The sequence below is a fragment of the Balaenoptera borealis genome, assembly GCF_965194805.1.
Source record: "Balaenoptera borealis genome assembly, chromosome: 13".
In the NCBI taxonomy this organism is placed as follows: Eukaryota; Metazoa; Chordata; class Mammalia; order Artiodactyla; family Balaenopteridae; genus Balaenoptera; species Balaenoptera borealis.
Window position 1 is genome coordinate 53,588,782 of NC_138870.1, and position 16,227 is coordinate 53,605,008.

Consider the following 16,227-nt stretch of genomic DNA (forward strand, 5'->3'; position numbering starts at 1 on the left):
TTCTAAGCATAATTTCATCTCATCATCATAACCTTGTGAGGTAAATACTATCTTCTCTATTTTATAGAGTAAAAGAACTGACAGAGGCTTAGCTACGCTGGGTAACTTGCCAAACGTTACACAACTGTTATGTGTTCGGTTTCAAACTCAGACATTTTAACCTCCAGATCGAAATAATTCTGATATAAATAAATAGTTAAATATGCCAAGTATTTTCAATTTTTTTTAGAAAGCTGGATTTTTTAAAGATCAGCCTTAAATTTAAAATGTAGATTGAGCGGCGGCCTCAGCTGCAGCAGGACGGCCCGCCGGCGGCTCGGGGCCGCGCGCCGGGAACCTCGCGGGGCGGGAGGGCTCGGCACCCCCTGCCTGGCCGCCAGCACCCCGGGGAGGCGGCCCGCGCGCAGTGGGACCAGCAGCGTGAGTAGCGGCTACAGCAGCCTGGAGGAGGACGCCGAGGACGACTTCTTCACCGCCAGGACCTCCTCCTTTAGGAGAGCGCCCCAGGGCAAGCCCCGGGCCGGCCAGCAAGCTTCCAGAAGTAGAAACGGACTAAAATTGTTGGATTTCCCTGGTTACGAATCCGCCTGCCAACGCAGGAGACACGGGTTCCAGCCCTGGTCCGGGAAGATCCCACATGCTGTTGAGCAACTAAGCCCATGGGCCACAACTACTGAGCCTGCGCTCTAGAGCCCGTGAACCACAACTACTGAGCCCATGTGCCACAACTACTGAAGCCCGTGCGCCTAGGGCCCGTGCTCTGCAGCAAGAGAAGCCACTGCAATGAGAAGCCTGCGCACCGCTATGAAAGAGTAGCCCCCGCTCGCAGCAACTAGAGAAAGTCCGCCCACAGCAAGGAAGACCCAATGCAGCCAAAAATAAATAAATAAATTAAAATGTAAACAATTCTCAAATGATACAACTTAAATATGAATTTTAAAAGAAATGTTATGAAATTGGTATGTTGTCATATTCAAAAGAAATTGAGTACTCTTTTAGCATACTTCAGTTCGTTGACCCACCTTTAAGGCAAGCAGAATGTGAATATGTACATTCTAAAATGGCTGCTTATTTTGTAGGAATCCAATTTACATATACAGTGGTGATCCTAAAAAGGGTCATTAAGCTTGACCCTTCATGATGAAAAAGAAACTATTATGCAAAGGCACCTAGAATCCTTTATGCTCCTGTGTGAGCCTATTTAGCAAAATACCTTTTATACTGAGCTAATAATTATTAGAAGGTATAATAATTATTATACCTCTAGTGAGAAAAAGTTAAGACATTTTTAATGCTGTCTTAAGACAACATCAAAAACATTTTATATGTGAAATGACATGGAAGATACTAAATGTATCTTGATTAAATCAAAGCATTATAGTCAAAGAATTCAAGTTGAGACCTTTTTTATACAAACCTCCAGTTTCTCTCGGCTTCTACTCAAGTCAGTATCTGTCTCTTTTCTTAAAATTTTTCTATCAAAGATGATGATGAATGGATCTATTGATATAAAAAAGTCATATAAATTTTCCATAGAATTTGTTTTAAAACTAGTCTTATAGAAGCAGTACATTTACATTGTAGAAATCTAGAAAATACTACAAACAAAAATCAAATGATCACATTCTTACCACCTGAGATCGTCACTGTTAAAATGTAAACTTTTTCTGTGTCCACACACATATTTTTAGACCAGAGAGTATGAAATCACATTTTACATATAGCTTTTTAACTACCTTTTTTCAGTCGTTGATCTCCCATCCTTCCCGTTTAAGAAAAATTTTATCTCGTCTAATAACCGCTACATTCCCATTTGTGACCCCCCCCCCCCCGCAAAATGTTTCTCAGCTGGTATGTCTAGACTAGATCCAATTTAGGATCACACGGTTGCATCTGTGTGATGTGTCCCTTTAGTCTTTTTTTATCCAGCCAAGTCCCTTGTTAAAGAGACAGTTGTTGAGGAGACAGGAGTTCCTGAGAAAATCTCAGCTTCTCAATTTGTCTGATAATTTGTTGTGTTGTTATTTAGCCCATTTCTTTATCCCTTATATTTCCTACAAAGCAAACACTATATAAAGGCTTTATGGATTCCAGTTAAGCACATTGCAGAGGAATACACCATGGGTGGCACTGCTGTGTCTTATGTATGTATGTAACAACGTATGTTTGGCCCACTGAGAGTGTTACTGAAATTGATCACTAGCTTATGGTGATATAGCTCTGATTCCTTCATCATATATAGTTAAGGTTTTTCCCTTGCAACAAACTATGGATATTCTAAAACCTCTTGAATTTGGATTTTATTAAATTGAAAATCTACTAATTTGGAACTCAGCAACATCTGGGCGATAATTTACTTTTGGTCAGCAAAATGCCTTCTTAGAGTACAAATTAATAATGTAAATTAAACAGGAATGATAATTTAAGAAAATATTTTAAGGCACTTGAGAGTATAAATTTACATATATATCACTGACACCCTATTTAATGGAATCTTCTTTTGTTAATGACTACAGGTCTAAAAACTAATACTTCAGCAATTTGATAGATTAGTTCAAGTCTTTCCTATAGATTTGGAGGTGATCTAATTATTTTTTTTTATTTAATAAGTCCAATTTTATCTGTTTTAGATAAACTTCACCTTTACCTATCAATGTTAGTTTGGATACTCCAGATACTGAGTTATCTTTAGGGAGAAGGGAAGGGGTTGCAATTGGCAGGGTTAGAGGACTTACGAAATACCTGTAATATTTTATTTATTTAAAAGTATGCAGTTGTCCCTCGTATCCGCAGGTAATTGGTTCCAGAAGCATCCTTCAAAATCCAAGGATGCTTAAGTCCCTTAAAGTCAGTCAGTCCTTCATATCCATGGATGTGGAACCTGTGGATATAGAGGGCCGACTGTATATATTTTGCTCCTATCTGTAAGTTTGGCATGTTTTATATTTGAAATGGAAAAAGCAGAGAGTTATAAAAAATGATTAAAACCATGCCTTAAATATTTTAATCTAAAGTATACCAATGTACTTGAACTTGCTAATCTTTAAATTATTATTTATCTTTTTGTACAGAATTTTGAATAGTCAGTCTTCCTGTGTACAACCACACCCACTGTGTATTATCTATGATTTCTACTTTTAAGGTTTTTTTAACACACAAGAAAAAATATTTTAGATATATACAATGTTTTCGCAGTCTTACACAGTTGGCAATTGTGCCTAATTTGATAACAATTTTGTTTACTCTTAAATCTTCCAACAGCTCCTTTCTCAATTATTTTATCAGTTTATTTAATATTTAATTAAATTATAATAAATATAAATGGCACAGATATTATACAATCGGCTCTTTATATATATAAATTTATTTTATTTATTTTTGGCTGTGTTGGGTCTTCGTTGCTGCGTGTGAGCTTTTTCTAGTTGCGGCAAGCGGGGGCTACTCTGTTGCAGTGCGTGGGCTTCTCATTGCGGAGGCTTCTCTTGTTGCAGAGCACGGGCTCTAGGCGCATGGGTTTCAGTAGTTGTGGCACATGGGCTCAGTAGTTGTGGTGCATGGGCTTCTTTGCTCCACAGCATGGGGGAATCTTCCCAGACCAGGTCTCAAACCCGTGTCTCCTTGTCTCCTGCATTGGCAGGCGGATTCTTTTTTTTTTTTTTTTTTTTTTTTTTTTAAAGCACTTTTCTTTTTTATAGCTACTTTATTTATTATTTATTTTATTTTTTTATTTTTGGCTGTGTTGGGTCTTCGGTTCATGCGAGGGCTTTCTCTAGTTGAGGCAAGTGGGGGCCACTCTTCATCGCGGTGCGCGGGCCTTTCACTATCGCGGCCCCTCCCGTCGCGGGGCACAGGCTCCAGACGCGCAGGCTCAGTAGTTGTGGCTCACGGGCCCAGCTGCTCCGTGGCATGTGGAATCTTCCCAGACCAGGGCTTGAACCCGTGTCCCCTGCATTAGCAGGCGGATTCTCAACCACTGCGCCACCAGGGAAGCCCGGCAGGCGGATTCTTAAAGCAATTTTTTTTTTTTCAAATTGCGTTTTTCTTTTTTTTTTTTTAATTAATTAATTTATTTTTTTTATGGCTGTGTTGGGTCTTCGTTTTTGTGCAAGGGCTTTCTCTAGTTGCGGCAAGCGGGGGCCACTCTTCATCGCGGTGCGTGGGCCTCTCACTATCGCGGCCTCTCTTGCTGCGGAGCACAGGCTCCAGACGCGCAGGCTCAGTAATTGTGGCTCACGGGCCCAGCTGCTCCACGGCATGTGGGATCTTCCCAGACCAGGGCTCGGACCCGTGTCCCCTGCATTGGCAGGCAGATTCTCAACCACTGCGCCACCAGGGAAGCCCGGCAGGCGGATTCTTAACCACTGAGCCACCAGGCAAGTCCCTGTACAATCAACTCTTGAAAGCATACAGACTAATTGTTTGAGCAGAAATGTACAGGAGTGTTAGAGAGGGCCTATTAACTGTGTATATTCACAGTGCACTGGCATTGGTCACTATGCTTTAGAGCAGGAGTTGACAAACTTTCTCTGTAAAAGGCCAGGTAGTAAATATTTTAGGCTTTGTGAGCCTTATAGTCTCTGTACCTACTCAACTCTAGTGCAGAAGTAGCCATAGTAAGTAAGCAAATGGATATGGTTATGTGGCAGTCAAACTTCATTTATCATATCAGGCCATGGGTTGGATTTTGTTCACAGGCCGCATAGTTGGGCAACTTCTGCTTTATAAAATGAACTGAGTATTAGTTAATCCAGAGTGTCACTTAAGCAGAAGATTGTTGAGATGGCTTTTCCTCTGTCTCTGAAGAAAGTTCTAAGTAAATTTTAGTTTGTAGAGTAACAGTCTCTTACTTTGGAATCAGGTGGGAAGTGAAGAAAGTTAATTTCACAGTGAGGTTTTTATTATGTCATTCTAAAAAATTAATATGAATTGCAAGTATTGGCCAAAGGAAATTTAATTGGTTTGGGAGAATAAAGGCATAATTATAGGGTAAAATAGATTGTAGTTTTGTAAATAATAGATTTTGTATCTGTTATCATTAAATATTCCCAACATTAAGTGCAGAAGAGACCATAACTGTTATTCTGTAAAAATTAGGATGTATTACAACAAGAAGAAAAATCATACAAGCAACAAATATATTTGTGATTGAATGCTGAAATTTTCAAGTGATTATGATTTGCTAAAAGAAAAGAGTTGGGGAGAGTACAAGTCTTAATGCTAGGAATCTCTGATCTATAATCATATTCACTACTCTGTGTATCTGAAATTCTTAAACCAACTGGTTTTAAGATTGCAGAACTGGTAATATAACCTTTTTCAGTCCAGTTCCACACCTACCCACCCTCAAAAGGTAGTCAGAGAAACAAAATCCTCAACAGTAAGATTCTATTAGTGCTTTGTCCCTGAGCACCTGCCCTATGATAATAAAGTATTTGTCATCCTTACAGTACAGTTTCACCGTCTCCAATTACTCCCTGTAAAAGTTTGCAGGTCACTTTGAAGCTTGAAGGATAAATCTTTGTTACTATTATGGAATATTGCCATAGAAAATCCCCTATTCCAGCTAATTTTCTTGGTAGAGATTTCTGTCATGTGTTTTATTAGCCATTTCTACAGAATAGGATTGAAGTTAGGTTACATCATATACTGCATGCCATGTTTATTTCATCATTTCTAAATAATCAGCTATCCTTTTGTCTCTAGGGACATATTTTTACTTTATTTATTTATTTATTTATTTTTGGCTGTGTTGGGTCTTCGTTTCTATGCGAGGGCTTTCACTAGTTGCGGCAAGCGGGGGGCCACTCTTCATCGCGGTGCGCGGGCCTCTCACTGTCGCAGCCTCCCTTGTTGCGGAGCACAGGCTCCAGACGCGCAGGCTCAGTAGTTGTGGCTCACGGGCCCAGTTGCTCCGCGGCACGTGGGATCTTTCCAGACCAGGGCTCGAACCCGTGTCCCCTGCATTGGCAGGCAGATTCTCAGCCACGGCGCCACCAGGGAAGCCCTAGGGACATATTTTTAATTAAAAAGCATTTTACTTAGAGTTCAGATTTTTCTTAATTAGTTTAACTTTTCCCCCACTACATAATAGTATTAAAACTTATCCATGAAAACCTGCCAAATTTTAATATTGTTGTCTCCATTAGGCCTTATTAGGAAGATTATAAAGAGATCACGTTAGATGGGTTAGGACAGTGTAGTTATCATGTAAACTGATGTATGCGTGTTTTTATCCCTTCATGGAAGAAAGGGTATTTGAAAACTGAAATGAGTTGGATGACGGAAGTGGATGGCTTTAAACATTCCTTCCAATGGAGATGCTGTGGGCCTTTGTTAAAGAAACTGCATCCACCTGGTTCCCACCTGCTGTATAGGCTGCACTTTCTCAGGCTCCAGCGCTCGCTTTTCTGCTTTTCCATCTTGGCTGTACCTTTGAATGTTGAAAGTTGCCTAAGGCATGATCCTTTGTTTTTTTTTCTCTTGGTCCCTTGCCTTCAATACTATCTGATGGTTCCTAGATTTTTTTTCACCAGCCTTGATCATATTCCTGGGCTTCAGATTTGCATATCCACTGCCTCCTGGACGTCTCTAACCAGATGTCTGTAGACACCTTGAACATTTGCCCCTACTGTCACCATCATCCTTCACACACGTAACCAACTTTTTCTTATCCATTGTTTACATCTCAGAAAACAGTACCACTTTCCACCCAGTTACCCAAGCGAAAAACCCAGTTCTCTCATTCCCCACATATAAACGCATCAGCATATCCTATCATCTCTACATCCAAAATATCCCAAACCTTGGTGTTTCTCACTACTTGCACTCTCAGTCTCTGAGACAAAGCCTCTTCATCTCTTGCCTGCACTTAGGAAGCAATAGCTTCCTGAGATGTCCAGCTTAGCACTAAGACCTTCCAATCAATAATTCATTCTCTTCCCAAGCAACCAAAGTATTAAAAAAGATAAATCAGACCTGTAATCCCTATTTAAAAGTCTCCATTAGAATAAAATCCGAACTATTCACCAAGACGCTATGTGAACTGGCACCCACCTGCCACTCGGTGTCACCTCCTGCAACTTTCCCCTTAGTCACCATGCTTCAGGTACACAGGCCTTTCTCTTACCCAGACCCACTAAGCCTTTTCTTGCCTGCGGCCTTTCTCGTTTTTGTCTAGAGCACTCTTTCTTCCAGAGCTTTACAAGACTCCTCCTTTTCATTCATGTGGCACCCGGCTGCCCTATATAAAAGAGCAATGCCCTTCCCCCTAGCTCTCCCTGTTCCTCTGACTTTTTTCTCCATAGCATGTATCACCTGACCTGTATTAATTGAGGCTTGGTTTATTGTTCTCTCTCCTCTCTTGTGATTTGATTCAGGGTAGTTACAGAGATTTGGTCTGGGAAGAAATGAGTCCAGTAGCAGCTCCTCTGAAGGAAATGATTGCCCCTGTGGGTGGGAGCTGTATTAGGCAACAAAAGATTATTCAGCCTACTCATTGGCTCAGGCATATGCAACCTCTGTTTTCCTTCTCCTGTTTCCTACTTTGTATCCATTCGTATCACACAGACGTACCATTTTGACCTTTTCCATGCTAAAGAGAAACTCAAAACAAGTTTTGCTAAATGCTCAGCTGCAGTTAAAGTAGCAGCAAAATTTAAATTGTCAGCTGTGGATCATCCGGAACCCAGAGGTGAAAGCAGGTGTGTAAAAGTTGCCTGTAGTTTAGACATACAGTTCAATTCCACAAGACGCCTCTGTCTCACAAAATGTGTTTGTGTTATCTTGCCTGAGGTACTGAATGGCTAGAGAAGAAATTAGTGAAGGACAAAGGTACTTACACAGAAGAAATCAACTTTCTTCCTTGACATCTACTGTAAAAGCTCTGAGAGTGTCTATTTCTGGTCTTTGAAAGCTACCCATGGTCATGTGAAAGCTGTATTTTGCTGTTCAGTTTGCTTGGGTTGCACTATTTTTCAGAAAGACTGAAAAGAAGGGGTAGACTGAGTCTTTACACAATATCCACTGTTCTGGAATGGTCAAAGCCAAACTTATTAAAAGCCAGAAACAGGACCCACAAGAAAAGGTCATGGAAGTTTCTCAGACAGAGGCAGGAGTGATGAAGTTAAGACAGAATACTTCTGCAGGAGTTCTTCCCTCTCCATTCTCATGACAACCACTTAATTCGGGAGTAACATACAGGCTTGGGGCTGCCCTCCAGCCACTTCCTGGGCTGCCCTGCAAATGACATTGGCTGTTACTGTTCTGGAAGCATGTATGTAGGACTTGTTTTCCATTATGGTAATCCCATCTAAGTCCAAACTTCTACCCCGCTAGGGCTTCTCATGTCATGGAGTTTATTTCAAAAAAAAAAAAAAAGTTGTCTCCCTGAACAGCTATGATCCAGTTATACCTGACATCCTGACATTATACCCACCAAGTATACTTGAACCAGTCTCTCAGCCTTTGGGACAAGAAAAAGTATTTGTCACAGGCCTCAGTACCTAGATTTCATCTTCATTTTTTTATACTGTTTGTAACACTTTTGCCTAAGGAAATTAGCCTTACTGTGGTGATACAGACTAATGCCTAGTGGAATCTATCTTGGCAGCTCTTAGGATATTAAAAAAAAAAATACAGCCTTCAACTTCTAACAGTCTTTCCTTCCCCAGCTTTAATCCATAATTTAATATATCCATTCAGAGTTTTTCATCCATCAGAACAACACTATTTTGTTTTCATGAGATGTTTTATTGGTTTCTTATGTATTTTCCTCATTAAATGCATTTGGGCACTTGGGTTATAATTCAACTCTTTGTGTAGAAGCTGGCTCTTCGTATTGTCATTAATAATTCATAAGCTCCATAGAATTACTTTAGGCCTTTTAACCAAGTATCTTGAATCTTAACATATCCAGTGTCATTTTAGCTTCCAGTTTAGAAAAAAAAATGACTGTGACAGGTCTTGCTGTCTCAGGAGACCTTGAATAAGAATTTTATTGCTGTTTCTTGTTTCTTTTAAAATTCTGGATGGTTAAAAAGCCTACAGTGTAGAAAAAGCTGCATATCACAAGTAACAAAATCATGCCAGTTACATGACCTCACAGACTGGAAAGTACTGGTAGAGGTCAGAGAAGGAAATTTTCCATCAGAGCTCATCACAGAAATCTCCTAAGTTCTCAAAGTCCAGAAGACACCCAGGGAGGCCACTGGGTTGATTACTAAGCCGCATGCATGCTTCTCCCCAAATTATTAGGAAACAACAGTGAAATAAGGGGTGTCTTACTGGGACCAGACCCACCAAATTTGCCTGGCTGAACTGGGTGTGGAAACATGCACTGGTACTTTTGAAATCTTGACATTTACTCCCCAAAGAAGCCACACTTAGAAATTTGAGGAGTGAACTAAGTCTGGAAGTAATGAAAATTTTGTATGTATTTTTCAGAGCTGTAATTCAAGTGGATAGTTGGGGTTGAACTTCTTTCTTTTTCTTCCTCTTTTTCCTTCATTCTTCTCTTTTTTCCTTTCTCTTTTAAGTTGAAAAGAGACTTGGTTTTTGTTGGGGGTAAGAAAAGGCTTTTCTCTGGGTTGTTTCCTCTCAATATCAATTTTCTATTAAGTCCCATTGGGATCAGTACTCATAAAGTAGAGGAGCTTGTGTGATCTGCTTCATTATAATCAAGTTGAATCTGCCTTCTTTCAGAATAGTAGGGTGTTTTGAAGCACTGGTACATCTCAAAGAAATGAGGCCATTTCCTTCACAAATTTATGTTTTCATAAGATGAGATGTTATTGAAAATAATTTTTCAGTCCCTCTGAGGTGTATAAAGCTGCTACACAGAACCATTATGGATTTTGAGTAGTAAGAGGAATAAAAGAGGACTTTGCTCATCTGAGGCTAGAATTTTTTAATTAACGGAAAATCAGTCTCTGTATTTGGGTGCAGCTGATTCCACTGGAAATGTATTAATGCAGAGACTGATTGCTGCATCTCGCAACTTTGTTTTGCTTATATTTGTAATTGTGATGTGGCAGCTGCTGTCTGCTTTTTTAAATCAAGTAATCTTTAATCAAGTCGATTCTCTGGCCTGTTTGGAGGAATGGCACCCCTAAAGGACAGGGTTCAAGACCCTTTTACTTGATTGTTTTAGTGCAGTGCTTCTCAAACTTTAGTGTGTATATGAATCAACGTGAATATTTCTCTTTTAACTTCAGATTCTAATTCGGTGGGTCAGGGGTGGGGCCCAAGAGTCTGCATTTGCTGCTGGTCCACAGACCACACTTTGAAAACCAAGATTTTATAATATGTGTATGTAAAAATCCCAAATTTAAGCATTATGAAATTGGAGAGTGAGGGTGGAATTAAATGTGTTGGCATCTCTAAGGACAGGTCAGTGATTAAATCTGTACCTTCATAAAACATAAGACAAGTTGTGTCCTTTGCACCCTTCTCCTACTCTTAGTAGCAAACTGATGAACAACTTATACTTGAATTCCTTGAGAATGGAGATTATATTTTACTGTGTTCCAGTTTTCATATTCCTGGAGCCTAGCAAATGCCCAGGCATCTATAGATGGCCAATTAGGGAGTTGAGTTGAATTGAATCAAACTGAATTGATTGAACTTCATTAGAACAATATAGGGATGACCTGATTTTGTACCTTTAAAACCACTTGTTTTTAAGAGATTTATATTGCTTTTATGTACAAATTTAAAATTCTGTCAGTAATTTATAACTGACTAGTATCCAGAGTTACATTGTTTTTTAAATTATATTCTCTTAAAATGTAATATGAATAAATAAATACAAATTAAAGATAGTGAAGATTGAAACCCAAAGCCCTTGTATTCCTAGGAATACTAAACAAAATTCTATCTCTGATAAAAGGACTTTGGCAGTCATTTCTTATTGAAAAATTTTATTCTAGACATAAGAAAGAAGGTATTCCTGGGCTATTTTGGCAGATTCAAACCTGTTTTTCCCATTTCTGAAAGAGTACAGATTATTGTTGTCTTCAGTAAATTATACAAACATCAAAATATTACAGTTAGTATGTTTGCATCCTAGAAGGATTTCAGTAGATCGTTGTATGAATCTCAGTATGCATGAACAAACTTGAAAGCTATTTTTTCATTATTTCTTTTCTGTATTTGATTTTGCTTCTTTTATTTTTTAATAGCTTTATTGAGATATTATTCACATACCATACATTTAACCCATTAAAAATCCACAGTTGGCTTTTATTATATTCACAGTGTTGTGTATATGTTGCCACAATCAATTTTAGAACACTTTCATTACTGCGAAAAATCCTGCACCCCTTAGCCATCACTTCCTAATTCCTTCATCCCCCAGCCCTAGGCAACCACTAATCTATCTTCTGTCTCTATAAATTTGCGTATTCTGGATATTCATATAAATGGAGTCATACAATGTGTGGCTGACCCATGTTGTAGCATGTATCAGTACTTCATTTCTTTGTATGGCTGAAAATATTTCGTTTATTCATTTATTGATGGATACTTAGTTTCCACTTTTCAGCTATTATTAATACTGCTAGAAACATTCATGTACAAGTTTTATCTCTTTTTTATATATTCCTAGGAATGGAATTGCCAAGTCATATGTTTAACCTTTTGACAAACTGCCAGACTCTTTTCCAAAGTGACTGCAACATTTTACATTCCCATCTGCAGTGTATGAGGGTCCCAGTGTCTCCACATCCTCCCCAATCCTTGTTATTACCAGTCTTTTTTATTCTAGCCATCCTAGTGGTATCACATTGTGGTTTTGATTTGCATTTCCCTGATGACAAATGATGTTGAGCATCTTTTCATATGCTTATCGACAATTTGTATATGTATTTTTTAAGAAATACCTAGCAGATCCATTGCCCATTTTTTTAATTGGGCTATATGTCTATTTATTATTGAGTTGCCAGAGTTCTTTATATATTCTAGATACAAATTCCTTATCAGATAACATGATTTGCAAAATATTTTTCCCATGATGTGGGTTATCTTTTTACTTGATAGTGCCCTTTGAAGCACAAAAGTCTTCAAATTTGATGAAACCCAATTTATTTTTTCTTTTGTTGCTTGTACTTTTGATACTATATCCAAAAAACCAATGCCTAATGCAAGGTAATGAAGGTTTGCTCCTAAGAATTTTATAGTTCTAGCTGTCACATTTAAGCTGTGATCCATTTTGAGTTAATTTTTATATGTGGTGTTCTTTTACTTTTTAAGTGCTGCGATCTTGGCTACCATGCAAGTCTAAACAGAGCCCTGAGAACATATCTCTCTGCGGAGTATAACCTTGAAACCTCCAGACACGAAGGCTTAGACATTATTGAGAATGCAGTTGACAATTTGGAGCCCAGGAGTGATAAGCAGAGATTCATGGAGATGTACCCTGCTGCGTTCTGTCCACCAATGAAGTTTGAGTTTCAGTCTCACATGGGTGATGAGGTCAGTAATTGATTATTTTAAAACTAATGAATTGTCTCTTAACTTATATTACTCTTCCCCTGCTGTACCCAGCAGTTGTAAAAATTCCCAGTTGTCTTCTCATGGCTGCCTTTGCATGGAATCTTAGCATAATACTCAACAATCAACCACTACCACCTTTTAAAGCAACGGTCAAACACTCTAATGCCTCCAGAGGCCAAAGAAATAGAGGTGCAAACTCACCTGGGTGTAAGCACTAAACTGTTGCAGGATAGTTAAAGAATTCTTTCTCCACCTCAAGACATTCAAATTTAAGTTCAAAACAAAGCATTTTGTTGGCCCAATAGAATCTGTCTGAAGACTTCTTATAATCCTGATTTAAAGATCTCTGTAAAGAAAAATAATTATAAATGGCAGGAAAATGGAAGAGAGGAAAAAAGATACAAACCATTTTTTTTAAGACTCAAGTTATCTCCAAACTGGTAAAATGAGCATTAGAAAGGATGTATTATATCTTAGGTTCTTTATATGATTTTAGCTTTCTATCCTATTTTACGCAAGGGAAAAAAACCGTTTAAACCATTTTTGAGTTACAGTGGTATATTTGTTGTCTGTGAACAGGGGGAAACAAGAAGAACCAATAATGAAGCATGCTCTATAGCACTTGGTGTCCCAGCAGTGCAAAACAGTACTCATAGATTAAAAACTCAATTTTAGCTTATTGTGGTGACAGTATGTTTTTAAAAATAGATGTACTTATAATTTCCATGGCAGATTTCTTCTTTAATGTCATATTTTTTCTGAAACACCTAATGCTAAGACTTATAAGATGTATATGTATGTACCTGATATATTTCTAACCTAATTTTATTTTTGCTTGATTTGATAGAGTGAATTACTTGATTAAAAATGGTAAGCAATCTTTATGCCAATAGCACATGAATTTGACAGGCGAGTGGCTTATCCCACCCAGAGTTATGTTTCTAAAACCAAATGGTTTTAATCTTTCAGTTATGGGTGGATGTGTTCAACACAGAATGATAAAATGTCACAAACAAGTGATTTCAGTTGGGTTAAAAGTTTTTCCTTTTTTTCAACTATTATTATTTTAATATAGTAAGTCTCTTGCCCTTTTTTATGGCCAGCTCTGCCAGGAAGCAATAATCTCTGTGATGTCTTGGAGACTCCATAAAAGGAAACTCTCATTTGCTGAGACCATTTCTGTGATGAGAAAGATGAAAAGAAATTGTTCATTTCTAGTCTGATGTTAATATAATTAAAAGGCTCTAATTTTGACCTTATCCATAATTGAGATCATGGCCAGAATATCTTTCTACCAAAGCCTAAGTCAAGTGGCTTCCTCAGTTTCATGGTGAATCACATGATTTGGCTGAAAATTGGCAAGACAAGCCACAGTTGAAAGATACAGAAAACAGTCATTCACTTTTTCTGAGTTTTCACTGTGTGCCAGGCAGTGTTCTAAATGCTTTATGTACATCATCCCATTTCATCCCCCCCACAGCCCTATGGCATAGGTACTCTTACTATCCCCATTTTACAGATAAGGAAACTGAGGTTTAGTAACTTACTGTAGTCACCCAGCTGACTGTAACCAGCAGGCTCTGCTGCCTGCCCTACTTTGGCCCGCATGACCGTACACTTGGATCATCCTTCACACTCTGCGCAATACTTATTCCACAGGTAGACGGCAGCGTCAGAGCTCCATCTCCAGCAACCGCCACATTCTTAGAGGGATGCTTCCTACCGCTGCTTTCTTCCCAGTCATATCCAGGCCAAGCAGCTGCATTCTGCTCTTGCCACCTACATAACAAGTTCATATTTAAGACTGAAGTTTTGAGGTGGCTGTTAAAAGTAAAATATGTAATTGGAATCTTGAGGGGATCCGCCTGATTCATGCAACCTTTAAATGGGAGAACTGTGCACCTGGAGGCTGGCTGGACGGCTCCCGGTTGTAACTGTGGTTTCTGATTCCCCATCAGGTGTGTCAGGTCAGCGCGCAGCAGCCGGTCCAGGCGGAGCTTATGCTCAGGTACCAGCAGCTGCAGTCCCGACTGGCCACGCTCAAGATTGAGAACGAGGAGGTGAGCATGCTTTCTGCCCTCACAAGTAAAATGAATTCTAATGTAAACTGGAAGACATTTTCACACGCCCTAAGGGAATTTAACGTTGTAACTGCAATCTCTTCATCCTGCATTTTTAGCTAAATCAGAGTTCCTAAAATACTCCTTGTAGAAGAAAAATGCAAAGGTTCTATATTCTACCATAAATGAATACTTTACCAGGGATTTACTGCATACACATGTAAACACACCTTTCATTCTTAAATTCTTAAATACTGAAAGTAGTTCCCAATAGATTATCAAATTCAACGTATGTGTTCAAGAATCTACATGAGTGTATGGAAAGATATGTCTGGCATGTTAATTTAATCCTAACTTTTGAAATCAGTCCTTTTTTATGCTTTTTTTGTAGTTTCTAGGTCTTTGGTACTGAATATAGCATTACTGATATAATTATGAGTACAAAAATCATAGTACTTGAATGGGAATATAAAGCTGTTTATTTGCTGACATTAGTGGATTTAAATGGATAGAACATAAAATGTGAATTATAAATATATGTTGAGCCAGAAAGCAGTCGTACAATTCAGCTGCCTGTTTCTGAAATTGATTTACTGGGTCCATGTTCTACTTAAATAAAAATAGGAACCACAAATGTTTCTTGTGTTAGTCAAGGCACTCAAATGTAATTTACAGGAACCCAAATCAAACTTAGTCAAGTCACAAAGTTTACTTTTTGGTCAATGTTTGCAGTAGCCTCAGTGGTGATTGGATCTGTGTCCAGATGATAGTTATCGGGAATCTCTTTTCATCACTTTGAAGTGGTATCTTCATGTGTGTTGGTAGGAAGTCTCTCCCCATGTCCTGTATAGGGAGATCCAGGACTACATGGTCCCTACAGTTTACCATCTCACCTCTTCTCAACATCCTTGTCTCTGAAATAAGATCTTTCATTGGCCTGACTTAAGTCATGCATACTTTTGGACCAACTATTACAGCCAGGTAATGGGATTTTTTCATTGGCCAGCTTAGATTCTGTGCCCATTCATAGAACTGTTTGATTGACAGCCCCAGCAGAAATACGTATTTCTAGAGACAAACAATTTCCAAAAGAAGAAGTGTGGGGCAGAAAGGAAAAAAACAACAATTTGCCCTTGATAAAATAAATGGTCAAAATTCACTTTAGTACCCTCTTTTATTCTGATTCCACTGAGATGTTTTGAATTATGTGAATGTGTGTTTGTTTCTGTTAAGAAAGAGTGTCATGTTTCTAGACCAGTATAGTTTGGTGAAAACCCATTGCAGCCTTTCTGGTTTCTGGTCTTTCTGGAAGAACCAAACCACCCCTTATTCAAACATGTGTATATAAGATGCAACCAATGTGATTAAGATTTCAGTCTCTGTGTAAAGTCCCACTAATGAAACTTTCCGAAGGAAAGCTGTTGCTCTCTTTGAGGTGTTTTTAGAGCTTAGGGTTTTGGCAAGGCATCACAAAATACTCACTTAATGCAGTTTATTGGATCCTATTAGACCTAGGGTTTGTATGCCTAGTGACTTCCAATTTTCTTTTCATGCATATGCTCTCACGGTTTTATTTGGAAACAGTCTCTAAACTCTAGGAAAATAGTGTCTTATATGCAAGGTCCAGATTGGCAGCCCACAGACCTGTTTGGTTTGGCTCACACAATTTGGGCCTGTT

The 16,227-nt window shown here is 38.7% G+C and overlaps 1 protein-coding gene across 2 annotated transcripts in view; it reads left to right on the top strand.

The window, feature by feature from the left end:
• SRGAP1 (SLIT-ROBO Rho GTPase activating protein 1) overlaps positions 1–16,227 on the top strand; it is a 274,797-nt gene that overhangs the window by 181,308 nt on the left and 77,262 nt on the right. For both annotated transcript variants that reach the window (XM_082351200.1, XM_082351201.1), the window contains exons 7-8: positions 12,247–12,468; positions 14,448–14,549. In XM_082351200.1, the coding sequence (XP_082207326.1) occupies positions 12,247–12,468; positions 14,448–14,549 (324 nt within the window). The remainder of the gene's footprint in view (positions 1–12,246; positions 12,469–14,447; positions 14,550–16,227) is intronic.